This window comes from Harpia harpyja, chromosome 3, assembly GCF_026419915.1.
Source record: "Harpia harpyja isolate bHarHar1 chromosome 3, bHarHar1 primary haplotype, whole genome shotgun sequence".
Lineage (NCBI taxonomy): Eukaryota > Metazoa > Chordata > Aves > Accipitriformes > Accipitridae > Harpia > Harpia harpyja.
The window spans coordinates 71,172,673-71,194,902 of NC_068942.1; the positions used below are offsets into that span (position 1 = coordinate 71,172,673).

The 22,230-nt window shown below is 54.7% G+C and overlaps 1 protein-coding gene across 1 annotated transcript; it reads left to right on the forward strand.

Moving 5' to 3' along the window:
* Nucleotides 1-22,066, forward strand: AMN (amnion associated transmembrane protein). The gene is made up of 12 exons (XM_052783760.1): nt 1-136; nt 2,385-2,503; nt 2,632-2,676; nt 12,015-12,102; nt 13,631-13,866; nt 15,450-15,587; nt 15,670-15,778; nt 16,886-16,968; nt 17,955-18,141; nt 18,882-19,056; nt 21,430-21,532; nt 21,798-22,066. Exons 1-12 carry the CDS (start codon nt 94-96, stop codon nt 21,915-21,917), a joined length of 1,446 nt encoding a protein of 481 aa, XP_052639720.1. The 5' UTR covers nt 1-93; the 3' UTR covers nt 21,918-22,066.
* Nucleotides 22,067-22,230: the final 164 nt, after the last annotated feature.

The following is a 22,230-nucleotide window of genomic DNA, read 5'->3' on the forward strand; positions in this document are numbered from 1 at the left end:
CCTCCGGGCTAAGCCCATCACGTGCCCCCGCGGAGGGTCCAAGGTCCAGCCGGGCAGGGGCTGTGGAAGCGAGGGCTGGCAGCCTGCTGCAAAATGAAGCGCCTGTTCTTCCTCCTCGGTGTCCTGCAGCTCCTTGGTGAGTATGCCCAGGGCCCGACCGCCATGGTGAGCAGGGGTGACCGCCAGACAACTTCCCCATTTCGGGTGTGCTTTTGGCAATTCTGTTCCGGAGCAGAGCTGCAGGCTCTGTCACTTAAGGCATAGCTGTAACACAAATGGGGAAAGGTATTACCAACCGGACAGAGCAAAGGCAGGGGAATGAGGCTGGGATTAGTGTATCATACCCGCTGCACCTCCCCAAGTTGAGTTTTCCTGCTCTTATTTGAAGCCAGCAGCTCTGCACTGCAGGACACATTCTCTGTTGAATATGCATGTCGCTTTGATGTTCAAGGACTGCGCTTCCCGGGAGACAAGGCTGATTAAATAGCATGCTGATATTTCCAGGGCTGTGGAGGGTGCAGGAATGCATCAGCGCAGCTGCATGGGGGAAAAGGCTTTGCATCAGGAGATTAACCTCCGCGGCCCCAGAGCCCCCGGCCGGAGGAGATGCCGCTGCTGATGCGGCCTGGTCAGCACAGAGAGCCATCCCTGCGTGTGGTGTGGCATGAGCTCGCTTGACACAACACCTCGCAGCTGTGGGAGCATGAGGCGTGTGTGCAATGGGACCAGCTGAGCCTTTCTGCTGGAGCTTTAACCTTTCCATTCCCTGGTTTTCCAGGACAGGAGGGATGCAAGTCAACCGCAGCAGGGACAGAACAACTTGCAATTACCATCTGGGGGCTTTTTGCTTTCTTGAGCTCTTTTTGACTCCAAGCCAGCAAGGTGTTTGTGCCCACAACACTGCAAGCGGCTGCTTGGGTCCTGTTCTTATCACCGTTACAGGCTTTTTCCCTCTCAGTGGGTTTTAAAGTGGATATGGGGCGAGGGGGAGTTTGCTCTGCCCGAGGGCCCCTTCAGGCAGCTGAAAGCGGTGGCTGCAGCCCGGCGTGGGGCTGGGGGAGCCCATCTGTACCTTGCACTCGGGTTCCAGCCCCTGTTCCTACATTAGGACTTCCATTCTGGTTAAAAATACGTCATTTCCTCTTCTCCTGGACGTGGCTACGTACAGCAAATGGTCTCAGTGGTGCCCCTGGCAGAGTCAGACAGTGTAAATTACACTCCAAGACGATTGTTGTTTGCTGATAAAGCCTCTGCAGAGCCTATTTAGCACCACTGGCCACATCCCTCCCCATCATTTGGACCGGCAGGGCCCAGGCTTTCTGCAGTGCACCTCCCTCCATCAGCTGGAGTCTTTCAGACCTCCCTCCCTTCCCTGGGTCGGGGGGTCCCTGGGACCCCTCTGCCCCCTCTCCACCTAACCTCCAGCTCCCAAGTCCCACTCCCCTGCCTGGTCCTCTCCACCCCTGGCTTTCTATGTATTTTGTAGTTTTGTGGGGTTTTCCCCTCAAGAAAAGGTGATCCATATTAAGAGCAAAGGTTGGTTGGGTTTGGGGTTTTTTTTCCTCTTTTCTGTCTCATAACTCACTTGCATGAAGCCATTTTTTTTAGGCTGCTGGAGATTCATCTTCAGCTGAGTGTGCATCTCCCAGCCAAGCCTGGGCAATGCCAGGCTGGGAGGCGTGCGGCTCTGCCACGCTTATGCGGAGCGGGGTCAGGATGGAAACCCACCTCTGCCATGGCCCATCCCTGGCCAGCGGCCTCATCCCTGCAGGGACCCATGGGCAGGACTGCCGCCATCCTGGCAAGCCCCATGGGGAAGACCTCTATTTCCCAACCTGCCTGTGCCTCAGGCTGCAGGATACCATTGAATCCTCCTCCTCCTGTCCCAATCACATGAAACCAGCCCATATTTTGTGCTACACATCCCATAGCAAATGCCTTTTCTCCTCTCACCCTGTCTTCATGGTCCTGCTGGCTCTGCATGCCCGCTCCGTACCTACTGGAAACACCAAGGTCGAGGGGTCTCCGCATGTTTGATTAGTCCGAGTGGCAACAAAACCCACTGCAATGAATGCTTAGGTACCAGGTGTATGTTATTCTTGTCCATTTCTTGCAGGACTTTCCTGCCTTCTCTCTGCCTGCCAAGTATTTGTCCCTTACTCCTCTTCCTACCTGGGTGGGTAAAAGCCATCACCCAGCCAAAAAAATCCCTTGTACAGAGAGGAGGTCTGTGACTGCTCAACTGGGAACACTCAGGGGTTGCTCCTGGGTGGAAAATCCCCAAATCTGGCCTGAAAAGACTAACCCATCCCGTAGCACATCCCAGAGAGGGCTCCCAGTGTCTCCCACGGACTGGGTTATGCTGGTTTCCCTGCTCCTCCCAGCTGCTGCAGCTGCCGTGTACAAGCAGTGGATCCCCAACACCAATTTTGAAACCGCCTCCAACTGGGAGAAAGGCAGAGTCCCCTGTGCCAGCGACGTGGTTCGTTTTGAGAAGAACAAGGTATCGGCCATTTTTATGTTATTTTAATTTTATTTTTATTTTAATTTTTTGCAAAACGCCATTGGGCATTCAGAAAAGCCCTTTACCTGCCGGGGGAAAGCCTGCTTTTATTTTTCCTTTTCTTATAGGTCATCTCAGTCTTCGTCGGGTCTCCCCATGCGCTGACGGACATGGTAAGGCAGCGTCTGGCGGCGCCGGGAGGGTGGGCAGGGGCAGGGCTGGCGCGGGAGCACTGCCAGCCAGGTGGCACATCCCCCTGTCCCCCCCTCTGCAGGGACTTTGACATTTTGTTTCAGCCAGACTCGCCCAGGATGCCTCAGCTGGGGCAGGGAATGAGAGTCACAGCAGCCTTGGGGGTCTCTGCACTGTGGAGCCAAAAAGCCATTTTCTGGGATTATTTTTTTTTTTTCATTGGGGGCTACAGGGGGAAGAACCCTAAAAGCCATTTTCATTTGGAAGAAATTAATTTTTCCTCCCCAAAGGAAGGATAAAACCCCCTCTATGGGACTGAGGCCTTGGCAGTAGTTTGCTGAGGAGCACCAACGCACGGCATTGCCGATGCAGAGCAGGCTGTAGCCCTGGGCAGAGGCTAAGTGAAGCTGACATCAAAAGATCTTGAAATGAAAACGAACCGTTCTGGGAAATCCCAAAATGTTGCTCAAGAAATTTTCTTTCAAGTGCCATTGGGTTTTATATTTTTTCTGTGGCTTTATTAGCCTGGCTGTGGAAGGACGGGCGCAACACCCTGCCGAAATGCATGTGTTGGGTGAGATAAGACTGGGGGGGTCTCGCCTCGGAGGGGTTTCTGAACAACCCAGTGTCCCCGAAAAGAGGAGCCCTGCCCGGAGCAGGCCACATGGTGTCTCGATCCCTACAGTTTGGAGGGTCAAATTTAAGAGGGAGGAATTAAAGGGAAAAGCAAACCCGCTGCCCCAACATGCTGGCATGGGACAGGTCACCGGCAAGCCCCATCCCAGCACCGGGACAGCACGAAATGGCCTGGATTCTGTTTGCAAAACCTCCTCCCCTGGACAGCACGAGCTTGTGGCCAAGTTTTCTCTCTCAGTTTTAGGGCAGCATTGCTCTTTTATCAGCCATTAAATCCAAACAAGCCCTTGAAATTTATGTGGTGTAATTTGTTCAGGCTGTCTCTGCCACTAATAGTTTTGATGCTTTAATAATGCCATGTGCCATATTTAATCCCTCTACAAATATTTGGAGGAGTTACTTTATTTATATGGCATTTTAAATATGAATTTTAGAAGGAAAGAATGTACTGGGGAAATACGTACAAATATAATGTAATAAACGATGTGGAATTTACCCAGAGAAGAAAAGAGCAAAATATCACTCCAGTAGATTTTATTTTACTTACAGATGAATGTATAATATTTCTAAAGTACTTTCATCAGAGGCCTGCAAAGTGCATAATTGCAGAGCAGCGTTATTCATTACGGCGTGAGCCTTTCCCAACCAAGCTAAAGAGCCGAGTTGAGCAGCCCTGCGGCTGGCTGAAGGAGAGGGAGGCACACCACCACCTTTGCGCAGCTAATGACACCCGTGGCTGTGCCGCCGTGCTGACCCTCCGACGGCTGCTCGGGTGGACGTTTCCCATCACAACTGAGGGATGGGGTCCGAATGCTGGACTGGCCCCCGACTCATCCCGATCAAAGGATCCAGCGGTCCTCGCGGGAGCTCCTGGTGACCCTCTGCTACCCCAGGGTTTCTCCAGGGCCCTGCTGCTGGCAAGCAGCTGCGTGGGCTCCAGGGTTGCAGTGAATATTCTAGCCCCACCGCTGTGCAGGAGGAGAGGAGGGCTGGGGGGCCCACAAGGGAATAAATCATGGCAGCAGCAGCTCCGGCTGTGAGAGCACAGCACAGCTCCCCTCCAGCCAGGGGCTCACCCCACTGCTGCACCGAATTGCACCGCCTGTGAGCAGCCAGGCTTATCCCAGGCTATAAACCCGTACTGCAGCTCACACCTTTCTTCAGAGCATCACTGCCCCAGAGATTCACGATAAACTGTCCCAGCAAGTTTCCTAGCACGGTGGTTAACATTTCTTTGTAATTTCAGCTCAGCCACTTCCCTCCTGTCCACTGCCATGCTCTGTTGTCACCAGGTGTTACGGGGCCTGCCAAGATTAGGGATGAAAAAAGAATGAAATCCAGCACCTGAGCTGGTCTGCCACTTGTGGGGATGGCGTGAAATTTGGCAACCGGCTGGTTAGAAAATGAATTGGTCGTGAGGCTTTTTGCAGAGAGGCTGGGCTGCACCTGTTGGGCTGCTGGCCGTGCTGCGCTGGAGCATTAATCACTTAAATCAGTAGGAATACATTAAGCTTTAGAGTCGCCATGGAGATGCGATACAGCCTTTGGCCAAAAAAAAAAAAGAGCGCGTTGCTTGCTGTAGTAGCACAGGAGGAAATGCACGGCTGGGGAAGGGGCTGGGCTCCCGTTGACTTTCATGAGGACAGTGCCCACCACGGCGGGTGCAGGGGGGCATGCTCAGTGCTGGTGCCCTGCCAATGGAGGGGGTTTAAACCCTCTGGTTATGGCTGCGCTTCCATAGGGAGCCAGGCCAGGGCACGGCTGTGGCTGCGATCCCGGCATTTGCCCTGATAACACCAGCCCTGGTGCAGTTTGTGCCCGAGCTGGCCAGCACCGCAGCGTGGGCCAGGGATGGATGATGCCGCTTGCTATTTTTGGGGTGGCAGGAGTCGGGTTTAGCCACGTGGGCAGAGCAGCCTCGCTCGACCCCCATGGTGGCAGGGTCAGGGCACTGGCCGGGCTTATTCAGCAGCACCGATGTCACCTTTCCAGCTCTGCCCCATCACCGAGCCCTGCCACGGTGGCGGCAGCTGCCCGTACCTCTTTCCTGCCCGCCTGGTGAGGGGCCACAAAAGGCTGGGTGAGGGTTGGGAGCATGCAGGGCACTGGGGTCTAACCAGGGACGCCTTGCCCAGCCTTCTATTTTTAGCTGCCTAATTGCGAGAGCAGAATGTACTCAGCTTTGCTGCAGGATGCTCCCGCTCGGTTCCTGGCAGAGATTGATCTCGAAATGCCAATTGCTCTCCAGGGGTACCGGCTCTAATGAATTGCCACAGTTTGTGCTCATCCCAGGCACCGGCGTTCCCTCCCCCCTGCTTCCCAAACAGCAGGGTAACTAAACACCCAGAGAAGGGATTATTTTTCCTTCTGAGATGAAGGTAAAAAATTTCACGGGAGTGCGCGTGTGCCAGCACATAATTACAAGCCCAAATCCTGCAGGCTTTTCTCCGGCAGCGTTCCCACTGAAGGTTTGCCCTAGGAAAGGAGTGCGGTAAAACAGCCTTTTACAGTCACCTCCCCAAGTTTATTTGCTCCTTGCAGGCTAGTTTCTAGCGGGAGGAGTTATTAAAGCCTATGGTGGCCAGAGCAGCTTGCCAGCATCCCAGGCTGGAGTGGATGCTGGGGCAGGTCTGGCTGGGCGGCTGCTCCGTGGACCGGCTGCCTGCATCTCAAGCCGCTTTCCAGCTCTCTCTGACCTTGTCTGTGGAGGCAAATGGCTTTAAGCCTCTGTGTGCCTTCTGCATCCATAGCTCAAGTGTCTTGGGCTGGTTTACCTTAATGTGCTCCCTGAAGGGCTCCCAACGTCCCCGTGTCTCCCCGGGACAGCCGATTTCCTCACCCTGCTGGGACCTGTTTGGCTCCGCATCTGGAGGTGTGCGCTGGGAAGCTGCAGTCAAATTAGTGGCCTTTTGAGGCCCGTTGCTTTTTTTAATCCCCCCAGTAAATAGGGTCTGTGGGGTAGTTTGGCAGGGGTGTTCCAGCCAGCACCTGCGTGGGATGGCCAGGAGCTGCGGCTCCTTTGTGGGGATGGGCAGGAGCGTGATGTTTCGGGAACCCGATGTGCCAGGCCACCCTTCTGCCAGGGGACATGGTGGCAAGGCCAGCTTGGGCAGGCAATGCGGGGAGCCCGCACCCTGAAACGCAATGTAAAACGTGATGAGCAGACACGGCAGGGGAACCAGCTCCTGCATTAATGACAGCGTGGCCGTGCTGCTGCCAAAGGACCCTGCCTTGCAGGAGGGGGAGGCAGGGACTCAGGCAAGGGAGAGCAGCCAAGCACCTCTTTAGCTTGCAGGGGATGATGCTGAAATGGTGATGTCCCACTGGCGCACTGCTCCTTTGCCTGAGCCCCTGCCTGCTCTGGGCGGCAAAAGCAGAGGGGCAAGTTATTTCTGGGAGCAGAGGAGGGCTGGTGCGCATCTTCTGCCTGCCACCAATGGGTCCCACGGAGAGGAGCACTAGCTTCTGTGCCCTGCTCTGCACTGCACCAGCCTGCCTGAGCGTGGGTTTCATGGGGATAAAAGCTGTATTTCTTGCCTGGTTTCCCTGGGATGCTAAAGCCCCCGCTCCTCATGGGGGCATGTGCCTGGGCAGGGAGCTCTTTGGGCAGCAACATCCTAGCCCAGCAGCAGGTCACCCTCCTCGGCTCACCCAGAGATCTCAGGGTGGCCGCAGGTCATCCTGCCTCACTGGCCCCTCTTGCCAGGGGTCTGGAATAGCTGCTGTGGGATCGGGGGCCATGGCAGGGGCAGGCCAGATCTGCCAGTGGGCTGGGGGTGTGGGGTGTGCGGCCGGGGGGGAAAGAAGCCAGCCCAAGGATTCAGGTGGGAGCTTTACCCAGGCAGGAAAGCAAGTAAATGAACCCCCGCTAACGAACCTAAGAAACCCTGTGGCAAGCAAGCCCTTGGCAATGCTCCAGAGCTGTCAAAAGGGATTCACCTGCAGACGAATCTGGCCCTGTGCCTTCCTGGCGCCTTCAGCCAGCAGCTGGATCCCACCCAAGCACCCACACGGCCAGCTGCGCTCAGACCCCCCGGCCCCAGTGGGCGTTGGGAAAACCTCCGTTATTCCCACCCGCGGGCAGCAACGGGCAGGGGCTGCCTGCCTGCTGCCCCGGCTGCCTGCTGCCATCTGCGGGCTGCTGCTGCCCCAGCAAAGCAGGACTGGGAGAGATGATACAGAAATTGTTTTCCTTGTGCATTAATGCCTGCGGTGTGTTACAGCACTCCACGTTGGAGAAATAACCCCCTCACATCCTACCCCAGTGGTGTTTTTCGATGAGGTGCCACCAGCACCAGCCCCGAAGCTGCTCGCGGGCTGGGTGCCGGGCGAGGGGATGTACCCGGGAGCCATGTGCAGCCCTGATGGCTACCGACCTGCTCACTGGTGCACCCATGGGTGCAGCACTGCGGAGTCCAGCGCACCCAGGCAGTCTCGGTGTTGCGTGATAGGGATGGTGGCACCATCTCACCCGAGCAAGGAGTTCAAATGTGCTGATGCTGCAAATTAAAACAAGGCTGGGGGAATAGCCAGCTGCAATCATGAGCCTCGCTCACCCGAGTTCAAAGCAGAAGTGCTGCATTTTTTCCTGCGCTGATGACAGTGACACGCCAGTCACACTGCTGCTGTCAGTCATCTCAGCCCAATGCTCGTGAATCGAGCAGAGCCAGGACGTGCCAGAGGCCAGTTCAAAGCCACCCACTTCAAAAGCTGCCTCTCAGGCCTTTGCTGTTTTTTTCTTCTGCATTTTGGAGGTTAGTGTCATTTTCACTTACTTACACACTGGGGCAGTGGGGTGTCTTCTCAGTGAGTGGTGCAGCGCTGGAGTTGCAAATGTCGTGACTCGGGGCCGAGAGCCACATGGGGTCTTTTCTCTCTCTTCTTGCTGACTTTTTGACGAGAAAAATGATAACTGTTTCAATTGTCATTACACTTGATAATGATGACCGAGGAGATAAGTCATTTACCGGTATCAGGGATGGGAAATGACTAATGGGACTCTCAGCTTGCTGTATTAATGGCCCTGGAGTACAGGTTGGCAGGAGCAAGGGAAAGCAGATGAAACTGCCAGCTTTTTGGCTCTGCTCCTTTGGTACATGTCATTGCTCAGTTCAAAATGTACTTGGAAAGTGGCCCAGCCTATATGCAATTTCTATACTAAACTCCCAAATGCAGAAAGCCACTGCCCAAACGGAGTCTCTATTTGTCCTCTGCAGTGAGCTAAGATGCTTAACTTACTTATGCTAGGAAAAAAGAAAAGACAAATTATTTACAAACTAGGATCCACTGGACAACGGAACTACTTCTGAAATGCTGCCCAGTGGTGTGCATCTTGGGGAGGGCTGGTAGTGGATGGGCAACAGGTCTGCCTTGGTGGGCAAGGAGCCGTAGCTGTGGGGACCAGCCTCCGAAATTCCTGCTATGAAGCAGAAGTACAGGGCTCTTCTTGCACTTCATGTCTGTAGAGATGAGGTGACTCCATCCCCTGGCTTGCATTGTGTTGTGTTGCATTTTAATTCCAGGGCTGGGGCTAACAGCGTTTGGGCAGTCCCAGAGTGTGAAGTGGGACACCGTGTGTGCTGTGGGACTTTCATTTCCCTGCCACGCTCACGCTCACGTGGACAGCTTCCTCTGGGCTTGGGAAGTCCAGCCAGCCTGGGGTTTTGGCCCCAGTGGTGGAGGGGTTCTCCAGTGCTAGCGGGAGAAGCTGCATCCTCTCCAGAGAGCCCAGAGGCCAGTGTCTCCAGAGCTCTGCACAGGCACCGCAGGTGTGGGGCAGGTTTAGCATGAGGCATTTTCTCCCACCTCTCCCCGTGGGCAGGATTGGAGCCGTGCACTGCTGACCCCGCGTCTGCTCCGCACCCCGTCCAGACCCCACTCACCTGGGCCCTCCCAGGCACAGGAGGACGCAACCTCAGTTTCTCGCCGGACCAGCATTTGCGCATCTGTGCGCGCATGCATGTGTGTATCTCTAACTAAGCAAGCCCACCTCATCCCTGCTCTTGCCACACTGAACTCGGCCACGCCATGTGAATCCTTACCGCGTTTTTCTTGCTCTGCTTTGTGCATAATGCGTGCACACGATGCTCTTGCATCGCTCCCTGGAGCAGCGTGAGTGATGCAGCTTACAAATGTAGACACATATTTGTCTAGGTGTTGTCTCTGGCTTTTTTCTCCCCCCTAGTTAATTTGTGAAGATCCAAACGGACAGGAAAGCTCATTGTGTCCTGCATGGCCACCGCAGGGTGTTTGGGAAGCTCTGACCCACAGCCGTTGTCAATGTGTTTGGTAACTACAGGGGAAAGAGCTGTCAGTCAGGCAGGGATGAGAGCAGGGACTTCCCAACCTGGTGGTCTCGATCCAGCCACATGACTCACAAACACTGACTTCTGCAGCCTGGGAAAGCAAGCAGAGGCCAGCCAGTCGTGGCCCTGCTGTGTCACCCATCCCTGTCACCAGCAGCTGCTGTCTGATTTTTCTTCCTCCACCCAAGATCCCTGCAGCTATGGGCCTGAGTGCCCACAGGTGACTGCTGGGAAGAGCTGGTACCCCGCGTCGGTGAAACGATCCACTACATCCCATCCAAAATCCCACCCTGAGCAGCTCAGCTGGACCCCAGCAGCCAGCTGGCCACCCTCCCTGCTTGGCCCCGTCATGCACAGCAGGCTGCAGGGTGGCAACCTGCAAACTGGGCAAGAGGCAGCGGTGAGGGGCTCCAGCCTGAAATGGCCCAGCGGGTTTGGGAGAAGGGACTTGGCTGGCAGTGCTGCTGGTGTCTGCCCTGGGTGTAGGTGTTAGCTGACTGCTCCAAAGTGTTCCACCCCCCAATTCCTGCATGGGCTTACAGGAAAACAAGCCAGGGCACTTCTGAAGTGAAGCACCTTGTGAAAGAAGTTGGTAGCATAGACCTTGCCCAGCAAAAAGCAGGCCAAGTCCTGAGCCTCAAAACGTCACTAGACACGGCTTTTATATCTGCAGCTAAAGGGCACGTTGTCATTTGTATCCTGGCAGACCTTTCAGCCTCTTTCAGTGCTTCAGTATTGGAAAAATTGGCTTTACTCAAGAGTAATAGAAATTCAGAGAACATGATGGCGTGGTTTCCAGTTAGGCATGACACGTGCTATGGTCTCCTGGAGCAGGGTCCATAGGCAAAGGCTTCTTCCTAGCCGGTGGGGAGACTCCATACCCTTGGGGCAGATGTTGCCCAGACCTCAGCTATTCACCTCATCATCCCCTCTTGTCCAGCCCAACGTACGACATCATTGCTGGGTCTGAAGCAGATGGTGCACAGGAGCACTGCAGGGCTCTTCTCGGTGTCAGCCGCCCTCTGCTCTCCACCCTGGCTTCTCACAGTTCCTGAACCAAGAGGGGGACCTGGGCTATGGCCTTCAAAGCACCACACCACCAAGGCACTACACGTCTAGACCGCTGCCTACAGCTTGGGGGTGAGGGGCATTTTTGCCATGTCCACCCCCCCCGCCCCAGGCAGTCCCTGTGTGGGACAGAGCATCCTCAGGCAAGACCGCTCCAAGGACAGAGAACTATCGCAGCCACCCACAGCAGTCATTCATAAGTCTTGCTTTCTCTAACCTACATGCATATTTAAAGACCAATTAAGTAGACGAAACCTTAAAATCCCATCTAACGTGCTTCTGCCTGAGCACAGGATCTAGTGCATCAGCGTAACGCAGCCCTCGAGGGCTTCCAGCTGCTCTCTGGGGAGTGATGCTAAAACCCTGGATGGACTGAGTTAGAGGAGAAGGGAGCCTTGAACATCACTCCTTCATATGTGAAAATATTGGGGGAAAACCAGACTTTCTCTCTGGCAGTTTCTAAACGTAAAATAAGATGGGCTGAGCTGAATAACCTATGTGCTGTGAATGTGTTGCCTGATGCAGTCATTTGCCAAGGCCTGTCTCGGAGTCGGCAGTGCCAGCTGGTGACCTGGGAGGCCACAGCTCCTTGCTGAAAGGGCTCCCATGGCAGAGCTGCACGTGTTGATGTTTGTCCTTGTGCCCACGAGCAGAAGCCTGGCTGAGCTGAAGCCAGGCAAGTGTGGTGAGCCTGACTACCTGCCAGTGATGTCCTACCCAACAAGAAGAGGGTCTAGCTATGGCAACTTGTCCCAAATGCTGCTGTGTGTTTTCCTTAGCTTGTGCTGAGTGCGAATCTACTAGCTGACACCTCACCAAGCATTGCTTGGGCCCCTGAGGTATTTTTTGTGGGGCAAGTGCAGCCCCCGGAGGTGGGAACCCATTAAGTGAGGGGACCTCTGGGCACTTGCGGAGTAAGGTTGGGTTTTTTATGGCATGCCAATGTATAAAGCCATTCCTGAGCTGCTGGGAGTGTGTGCAAGAGGAGGAAGGAGCTGTCAGAAGAGCTTATTTTGCATTTTACCTTGTTTTACCTTGTTCTTGCTTCCCTGAATGCTTCATGTTTTTCTGTGTTACCGGAAGATAATGTCAAACTGCCTCTCCACATCGCAGCGTCCCCATCTGTAAAAACAGGAGCTGATACTTCCACATTAACTTGGGGCACGGCGAGGGTAACTCCTAATGACTGTAAAGTGCCTTGGAGACAGCAAGTGTAATAGGCAGCCTAATAATTAGCACTGTTATTTGATTACAAGCCTGGGTGGCTGGCAGCGGGATCGCACAGTAATACTCTGAATCCCTTCGTCTAGTACCTGCCCCTGAATGGAGAATTCGTGCTGGCATCTGGTGCAGGATTTGCAGCTTTTGATGGCAGCTGGGATCCAGGCTGTGACTCAGGTATTTTGTGCCCAGACCAGTCACCCCATCAGCCCCTGATTAATCATGCAAATTCAGCCCAAACGCTTCTACAAAGGTCTTTCCTGTCCCACCTCAGAGCAAAGTGAATCACTCCTCTTTTAATACCTGCCTTTTCTTTGATGACCTCCCTCACATCAGATCTTTTTTTCCTGCTAGATCACCTGTCTTCTAAAAAAGTAATTGTAGTAGGGAAGCCTTTGAAGTTGTAGCAGAGAGGCAAATATTGTTTGTATTTTACCCTGCCTATTAAGCATGTAGCCACATCAAAACCCTTTTATTTTCTTTGCCATGGTATTTCTAAAGAAAACCGTTTAGGAATTACACGCCAGTGAGCTGAACCGCAACCATCGCAGCGAGCTGGCCTTTGGCCCAATGCGCACAGGCATTTCGGTGTGAGCGCATCCTTCCCTCCTCTCTTAGCCTCCAGCCCAGGTTTGCTGTGACTGAGACGGCAGGTTTGTTTCATTGGTGCCTGTTATTAGCCTGAAAGCTGTTTGCTAGGGAGATGTATTTTGGGTATTTAAGAGCTACCTAATGCTTTCAGTGGCAAGTAATTTTTTAGTTCGGCTGCAGGAAAGGAAGAGTCAAAAAGTGGAGTGTGTGTGCCTGCATTCTGACTAGCAAAAAAAGAGAAAAAAGAAAGAAAAAGCCCAAATGGGCCTGCCCAGAGGAAGGGCTGTAGCATCAGACTCTCTGGAGCCACTCCAAAATCCTTCATCCCTATCATTTTTCTGCTTTGGAGCTGTTTGCCCCCCATCAGGGACGCTCTGGCAGCTGCGCTTTGCACTGGGCTTTTCCTGCTGACCATGTGCTGCTCCCCTGAAACCAACAGGCATTTCTGGGGCAACTTTCACAAATGGATTTTTTTTAAAGCATGATTTTAAAACAAATGCCAATAATTCAGTCAATAAACGCCCGCACGCTGGTTGAATCGGTAAAGATTCAGCTGTTGGGGAAGGGTGAGAAGGAAGCAGGGCACTGCGTGATGATACTAACTGTGGCCAGCAGGGAAATGGTTAATAAGTAATTAATGGTTAAATGGGCCACTGGTTTTGGGGTTACCCACTGCAGGGAACAGGGCCGGTCACGTTTCTGCAGGCCTGCCAGGCTGCTTGGGAACTGGGATGTGAATTATCATACCCATTTTTATCGAGTTTAGCTGTTATTCAGCATTTAGGCAGCTGGTTTACTCCCTAACCGTGAGGGTAAGCTTTAAAGAAGGGGGAAAAATGTCCTGTGGGATCTGGGGCCAGAGGCCTGCAGCCAGAAGTGGGGTCCGGGCTGAGCTGCTGAGACCCCAGCCCTGAGCACTAGAATGCTTCGCAGAGCTCCGGGAGGTGCCTGCGGCAGCCAGGGTGATGCCGGGGCCAGCTCCTCGCTCCCTGCCCACAGGGCGAGCTCCTCCGCTTCGGGCCAAGCAGTGCCTGGTTTTACCACCCCAGATGCATCTGCTGGGGCTGCGGATTTGGGTACGGGTCATGCTCAGCCTTTCCTGTTGCTTTTCCAGGTGCGACAGTGAGGTTCGCTGATGCTGAGCACCACGCCTGGTTCGATCCCACGCTGTGGCAGGCCGTGTCCCCCGATGGGGAGCTGGAGCCAGGCGGGCGCATCTTTTCTGTGGATGAGGAACGCGTCCCGTGCCGCTACGACGATGTTATTTTCCAGCCCGAAACCTCCTTCCGGGTAAACGTCGACTCATCGCAGCAAGTGATTCATCTCCGCAGCATCTCTCTCATGGGCCAGGTAACGAGGGGACGAGGAGAAACCAGCTCAACGCCTCCTCGCCATGGCCCCAAAGTAGGTCAGGAGAGGAAGGACCAGCCGGGGGTGGAGGAGTGGGGCTGCGCGGGGAGATGGGGCACTCCCACGGTGCTGCAGCTTCATGGGCTGCTGCTGCTGCTGTGGATGGTCTCGACGATTTTTTTTCCTTCTACTGTTTTGTTACCGCCTCCCTCCCTGCGGTGTGGGAGCACAGGCCATCTCACTATTCGCGTTAAAAAAAAAAAAAAGGCCAATATGCACGGGTCAAACCACCTGCAGATGGCATCTTCTCTGGCACCCAGGGCTGCCCCTTTCCCAGGCACGTGTCCGCAACCGCGCTGCTCGGGGACTCTTGGGGACACCTCGCTCCCGCCCCCGACCTTAACATGGCCCGTGGCTCGGTGATCGCCTCCCAGCTTTGCTTCAGTACTGTTCTTTAATTGATTGGAGGGATAATTATGGAAATGCTGGCAGCCTGCTGTGCTTCAGCCCGGGAATCAGGCGCACAACGAGCCCCATCCCTCGCCGGTCGGAGGAGTGAAAGATCACAGGCGCTGCAGCAGTAAACACAGGCTCCTTCCAGGAGTGGGAGATGTGGCAGACATTTTACACATTATTTATTATTTCTACTGCTGCACTGCCTGGGATCTGCCATTTCAGGACCAGGCATTAGGTAAGTGCTTTTTGAGTAATAAACTCAGTCGGTGTCCAGGCGGGTGCAGGCGAGTCTGGACAAGGCAGCACCCCAATGGAGCTCACCTCGGGGACACGTAGCCCCAGGGATGCAGAGGTGGATGGTCCTGGGTGCTTGGAGTGATGCCAGTCCCACTGATACCTGGGGACTACCCCACGGCACATCATCCACCCCCCCAGGGACTGCAGCTGGCTGTGCCCCAGGGCAGAGGCTGCTGCTGAGCAATGAGGTGGAAGGAGAAGGTGCTTTTTATTTTTGTGATTGTAGCGTATTTCCTAAACACTGACCTTGTAAGCTAATTTGTCACTTTGTAGCCAGCCCACTCCTTGCTCTGTGTGGTGTATTTTCACCCCAGGGCCTGAAAAATTCTTCTGTTGTGCCAGGGCACGGAGGAGCCTCCTGTGGAAGACAGAGGGTGAGGGAATTACCGGCGGCTTGGCAGGACAAGGCTGGTCAGTCCAGCTCAGCCTTTGCTAATGCCAAGCCCGCTGAAACGCTTCCCAGATTGAAGGAAAATACCTCAGATCCAACCCCTTCCTCCCAGTAATTAAAAGCTGATAACTCGAATTCTCTGGGCCAGCAGAAAGAAGGAAAGCAAGAAGAAAAAGAAGCCCAACCATCTCATGATTTATTTGTGGTCCTTTTTTCTGGTTTTAAATTAGAAAGGTTTTTTTTCTGTTGGCCCCGTGGAAAAGCCTGAATGGATGTATTGGCAGGATTTTCCTGCTGCACTCTCTGCCTGTGATGGGGCTGCTCCAAGCTGGCCGTCAGATGTGGCACCAGGCGTCCAGGTGACACGGCCGGGTGCCTGGGGACAGCACGGGGACCTGGCTGGGGATACTCATCTGCTTTGCTGCTCTTCCCTGTGCAGGAGCTCAGCAGCCCCGGGGCCTGGGCTGGGTACCTGCGGGGTCCCTCTGCCCCGCTGCAGTTTCACGGCAATGGCACTCTCCAGGTGACGGGCACCGGCTGTCCCGACAAGTCCGGCTGTGCCTGCGGGAACGCCCCGGTGAGTCTGCCCATTGCAATTTAGGGGGGCTGCCATTGCAATTGGCGGGGCGAGGGACTGACGCTGCCCTGCTCTCCTTTAGGATGGCCACCGCATCTGCGCGGCCCTGCTCGGGGCGTCGGGGAGGCAGTGCCCAGCGCCAGCGTGCCAGAGCCCATTGCAGCCCCTTGGCCACTGCTGCAGGGTCTGTGGTGAGTGGGAGGCATGGCCCTATTCCTCCTCCCCGCTGTGCTGGCTGGCCCAGCTCCCTTCCCCTGGCTCCGTAAGGGAAAGCTGGGTGCAGGGGGTGCTGCTGGTCATGGGCTCAATTTTTGCTGTATCACTGCTCCCACAGGTCCTATCTGCGGGTCCCATCCGCAGTTCCCATCTGCATCCTAGGTGCCACCCTCCCAGGGCATCTCTCCGAAGCATCAGCCTGTCTTTTGGGAGCCTGTTCTGAGTTGCAGCCCTTTGTCCCTGCCTCTGGTTTATCTTGTCAGGATGTCACAGCTCGTCAAGCTAATAGGGCTGTGCTGAGTTTATGCAGTGGAAAACACTCAGAGAAAATGCACCTTTTTCACCATAACGTTAGCTTTCCAACAGCAAGTTTGTTTCATTTCATTTAAAATAAAAACATGCAGATTGACAGCGTTCCCTCTGCAATGGGCACTTCTCCATTAATCTGCCTGGAAGGTTGCTAAGGGGAATTTTTCATGCACAATTGTACCTACATATTTGGTATATCATATTTGGTATATCGTACCAAATTCATTAAAATGGCACCATATGCTTCTCTGATGTGCTCCTAAAAGCAGAGCTCCTTAAAGCCTTTAGGAGAATTTCATATTTCAACAAATGCTTACTTGCATTTTTTCCAAGGAAAATATTTGACTCAATGACTGCAGTGCAGCGGTATGGGGAGCGCAGGTGTCCCCCACTCTCCGCCTTCTCCCCAAAGCCAGGGTAGCGTTGCTGAATCACAGCCTTGCAGCCCCAAAACCAGGTACATGCAAAGCTTCCTGGAGGGACACATGGGGGAAAGCTTTCCAGGGAAAGCTTCTCTCCAGAATATGGTGGAAACCAAAAGCCTTTCATCAAACCCAGTTAATAAAAAGACCAGTGAGGGAGGGAGAGGTTTCTTGGGGCAGCACTGCTCAGGCAGGGCTGTGGAGCCGCCTCTCCTGAGCCCAGCCAGACCAGTTGCACAGATATACTGGAGGGTCCCCAGTGCCTTTCGTGGCAGTTGGAGCTGTGCTGCCGTGGCAGCTGTCTGCCCGGGCTCGGTGACAGTGTCATGTCTGTCTGTTTTCGGGTTGCAGGAGCCACCATTAACCTGGATTTCACTCCTGATTTTGACCTGCAGAAGTACCGGGACAGACTGGTCCAAGGCTTGCTGAGCCAGGTACACGAACCCGCTGGACTGGGAGGGACTAACGAAACCACAAGCCACTGGCCATGTCTGCCGGTGACCCGATGCTGGTGGGGCTGTCTGGGGGGAGCACGCGGTCCCAGCGATGCAGGGCGTTCAGCCTCACCCCCCACTAGCCCGCAGGGCTCACCTCCCTCATTTGGCCTCTTGGATGAGCCAACTTGCCATGGGGGCTGCCACAGCCTCCCTTGCTCCCCACCACAGCCCCAGTGCCCCTCTCAACGCGGGGCAGGAACAGCTGCTGGCATGCAGATGGGGAAGGATGCAGGGGGGCTTGCTGGAAACCCTGGTCTAGAAAACACAGGAGGTCAGCTCTAGATAACGTGGGAGGTCAGCCCATGCAGCTGGGATCATGCAAACCTGCAGCAGGGGATCCCGTGACCTCTGGGAGATGGCTCCCAATGCTGGGTTGCTTTTTGATTCTCCAGTAGTCCAGCACTAGGTGGGTAACCGGCACTGGCCAGCACTTGGATGCATGTTCTACAAGGCATCACTCCACGCTGCTGCTTGTCAGACACAGCATGATATCCCTCCTCCTGGCTGGGAGCTGCCAGGGGAGGAGGCGTGCTCCGAGTTACACTGGGAGGATCGATATCAGAGTATTGCTCTATTGATCCCGAGCTGAAAGCCTGCTGCCTGCCCTCCTTACAGCCGCACATGTCTTAATACAGCGTTTAATGGGTGCGCTACACGAAATTGCTTTCTTGGCATGCTTACCTCTGCAGGGGGATGCTGCATGCCGGGTGCTGGTCACAGCTTGAAAGGGAGGGGAGGTATGAACCTCTCGTTTGGGAGACGCAATGGCACTGCAGTAACAGGGATGGCAGCTCTGTGATGGGGATCATGTGAAGATTTATAGGTGGGCCTTGCTGGTGCATCCATCGTGGCTGTCTGTAGAGGGGACTGATTTCTGCCTGCCACTTTCATGGGTTTTACGTGTCAACTTGTGCTTTGAAAAGCCCAAGTACGCCAGCGTGCGGATGGCCATATCCAAGGTGCACAAAGCGCAGACCTTCCTGGGAGTCATACCCCGAAGCTCCACTCCTCTCATCCAAATCGTGCTGATCGATGATGGAGCAGGAGCGCAGACGGGCAGCACTGCGGAGCAGCTGGCAGCAGACATCATGGAGGACGTAGCACAGCACGGTAATGCCGCTGTCCTCGGCGGGTCCCCCGCGGGTGCACCTAAACCCACTGCTGTCCGGAGCTCCTTGTCCTCCGCCAGCAGCCCACGTGTCCAGTTGGGTTTTGAATGTCTCCAAGGATGGAGATCCACAACATCTCCAGGCAACCTGTCCTTGCGATTGACCACCTTTGCAGCAAAACAGTTTTTCTTATATTTAACTGGAATTTACTGTATTTCCATTTGTGCCCATTGCCTCTTGCCCTGTCCCTGGGCATCACTGAGAAGACCCTGGCCCAGCACTCCAGCTGTGTCTTACCAGGGCAGAGCAGAAGGGAAGGGTCACCTCCCTTGACCTGCTGGCAACCCTCCTCCTCATGCAGCCCAGGATACCATTGTCCTTCCATGCCACGTCTGGCTATGGTCAGCTCGGTGCCCACCAGGACCCCCAGGTCTCCCTCTGCAGAGCTGCTTTCCAGCCAGAACACTGCATGTAGAGGCAGCCATGTAAGTTGGCAGATGCTGATGAGCATGTAGGTCACAGCCAGGGGACCTGGTGTTTGCGTGGGTAGCAGCCCCACATGGCCTTGTCCCAGCAGAGTCCACCCAGCTGTGTACCCACCCCCTGTCCCGGGGGAAGGTGATCAACCAGGCAAGAAGTTCCAGACCCAACTGCAGGCTCCCTCTGCCCTGTGTGTGAGTTGGTGTGGGGATGTGTTGCCCTGTCCACTCCTCACCCCTGTTTCTTCCTGCCCTTTCCCAGGTGAAACACTTGGCATTTCAAGTGGCAAAATGGAGGCGGCCACTGGCAGCGCTTTCAGCAGGCAAGCAGGCAGCCATGCATTGAACAGGATCATAGCGGGGACGGTCTCGGGGCTACTCTTCAGTCTCCTATTGCTTGGAGGGATCCTCTTTCTCTACAGAAAGGGAAAGCTAAGGTATGGGTGAGGCTTCTCCTGGCAGCATGTTGCCAGGCTTCTCCTGCCTGGGGGCAGCTATCATCCCCAGGCTGTCCTTCCAGCCAGGCTGGTGGCAGGAGGCATGCAGGGCTGCCCAGAGCTCCCATGGTGGTGGGCATGGCTGGGTGGTCTGCTATACCCAACATTACTAGTTCATAGCATCACAGAATGGTTTGGGTTGGGAGGGATCTTTGAAGATCATCTAGTTCCAACCCCCCCTGCCATGGGCTGGGACATTTTCCACTAGACCAGGTTGCTCAAAACCCCATCCAACCTGGCCTTGGATGCTTCCAATGATGGGGCAGCCACAGCTTCTCTGGGCAACCTCTTACAGTGCCTCGCCACCCTCATACTAAAGAATTTCTTCCTCATATCTAGCCTAAATTTACCCTCTTCTAGTTTAAAATTATTGCCCTCGTTGTTCCTCACAGTTTATTGGCAGTGAGGTGGCTGAAAGGCACTTTGTACTCTTGGACTGGTACGTGGCTGGGAGTACTTGCTTCTTGGTGCCATGGTGCACGGTGTACTCTGGTGGGAGTGGGTGGCTCGGCTGGAGCTCTGCACAGCCTGGTTGTGCTGCCTGGGGACATCTCCTTTTCCTTGTAACTGTTAGTTTGTAGTCCTGCTGGGGGATGGAGGACTGAAACTTCCAGCTGCTAAATAGATATGCATCAAAATAATTCAAAGTGCTCATCCCGCAGCTTTGTAGCCATGAAAGGGAGTGACAGCATCCAGAAGCAAATGCAGCTTCTGGCGCAGTAGTTGCTCACGCTGCGTGGAGAGTGGTGTGCGGGTCCCGGGGGAGGGACAGTGGGGTGCGTGGCACCTGACCTCACCGCAGCTGGGAGCTGGTCAGAAATACCTTCTCCATCACCTTTTCTCCTCACAGCTTGGAGACAGGCTCCAGCAGTGAATAGGGCATCCCAGCAGCACCCACAGCAGGCGCTTGGGTCACCCACCTCTGCTCCTCGCTCATGCGCCCACCTTCACGTGGGGCCCTGTGTCTCCCAAGGAGGGTTTTGCAGGATTTATTGGCAGATGTATTTGTGTGGGGGGCTGTCCGCTGAGCCGCTGTGGCTCACCTCACCTACTTGACCATGGGCAAACAGGATGGACCCTGTGCTTTCTATAACCGGGGGGGGGGGAACTGCTTTAATTTATGCATGCAAGGTGCACTGATGACTGCCAGGGCATGCCAGCCATGTTGCAGGCTCACAAGTCAGGTTGTTTCTTCCCTCCTGGTTCCTCCGCTGGGGTTTTCTCGCCACAGAGCAGCAGCTGTGGCCAGGGATGCTTGCTGTGCCACTCAGCACGTGCTGACGTGACATTTCCTAGCAATAAACCCGTGCCTTCGTTTAATTTCTAAATAAAACTCCCAGCCCCATAATTGCTACTTGATGATTTATCTTCCACTGACACTTCTTTGGATGCTGGACAGGCCTTTGAAACCGGCTCCGTCAGCAGCAAGAGGGAAGTTCACGTAGCTACAGGAGACAGAACTGAACCCAAGCCCAGGCCATGTCCCCAGCTGACCTGTTCCTGCTGCGTGTCCCCAGGTGGCTTCAGGGCAGGGCCCTTACGGGCAGCGCTGCTGAGCGTCATGGAGGCATCCGACACCAACAGGGATACTGCAAATTAGGCAGGAGGCTCTGGGAGCTTGCAAACAGTCTGCCTCCATGCAGCAGAGCCATTCTGACCAGCAGCGAACCAGTGAGTGTAGCTCGTTTCCACCAGAAAGGGCCTGGCACAGCCTCCCTGCAGATAGCACAGCACCTCCGATCACGTACATAGAGCCTGTGGTCACAGTGTTTAAGTATCGGTGGGCTCTCAGGACCTGTGGTGACATGTGCGGACCCACTGCTGAGCCCACCCACACCAGGTGCATGGTGCAGGGTGTGATGCTCAGTGACTGGGACCCTTAGGATAAGAGTAATGAAGAAAAATAATAGAAGTAGTGATGGTGATTAAAAGATGATAATATGATAACATGATAAAAATAATGATAAAATTAATTAGTGCTTGTTGAGACTGCAGTGGGAACAGGTGTCAGCTCTGTGGCAATTCATTTTAGGCCACAGGGGGAGAGTGATGGCTCCAAAACGAAGCCTGTGCTGGGGTTGTCTGCCTCTGACAAACTGCCCTCCAGGATGCAGGTCCCAGCCCTCCAGGTTTAATGGTTTCTGCTGGATAGGGCTGGTTTTCCCTGTGAAAGGGTACAAACATCCCGCTTCAGACAGCCTGAAACTTTGCCCCCATATTTTCCCATCCACCTCTTGAAGATGCAGTGTTTCAGCTGGGGGAGCTGCTGGCATGGGAGGGGTACAGATGGGTGATGCCTGGGTCTCTCCCCAGATTGCCCACCCTGCGCGTCCCCCGGCCCTGGGACAGAGCAGAGGAGATGGCGTCCCCTGACCCAGCCAGTGACAAAGGCTTCGACAACCCCACGTTTGGTGTGGTGAGTTGCCGCTGCCCGGGGACACGGGGATGCTGGGGGACATGGGCAGGAGGTGGCAGGGCCCCAGCCAGGACCCTCTCAAGTGCTGGTGGAGGTGCAATGCGCCCGGCAGGGCTCTTCCTTTCTCCAGACCAGGAGGGGTTTTTGGGATCGTCCCGTCCTCCCATGGGTCACCAGCTCCTCGGCTGCTGTAGGGAGTCAGCACTGGGTGGGTTTTGGCGAGGGTTTTGCTTCCCTTCCCCATCAGTTGATTTTCCCTCATTAGCCACTGCAGGAGCCACCCAGCACTGACTGTGGAGAGGAGACACTGCAGGAGATGGCTCCCAAAGACCACCAGGTCTTCTACCTCAACCCTCTGTACGATGCAAGCGAGACGGAGACCTGACGGCGTGGCCTCATGCTGGGGGCAGCCACCACCTCCCTGGGAACACTGCCGCCTCTCCAGCCCTCACAGCCCCTCTCATCACTCCTGGTGGGATCTAAAGAACAAGCAGATTCCTCCTGAATAAAAGTGTCCGCGTGGTGAAGGAAACCACAGCAAACCTTCACCATTAGGGCTCAGCCACACAGACACAGCCTCCCTGGTGTCGCTTCTGGGTTTTAAACTGTATGTTGTTTTTAGACAGTTCAACATTGAGATTTGGGTCTCAGGTGATAGCTGGGGTAGTTGGGGTCTAACTCAGCACCCCGTGCTTTAG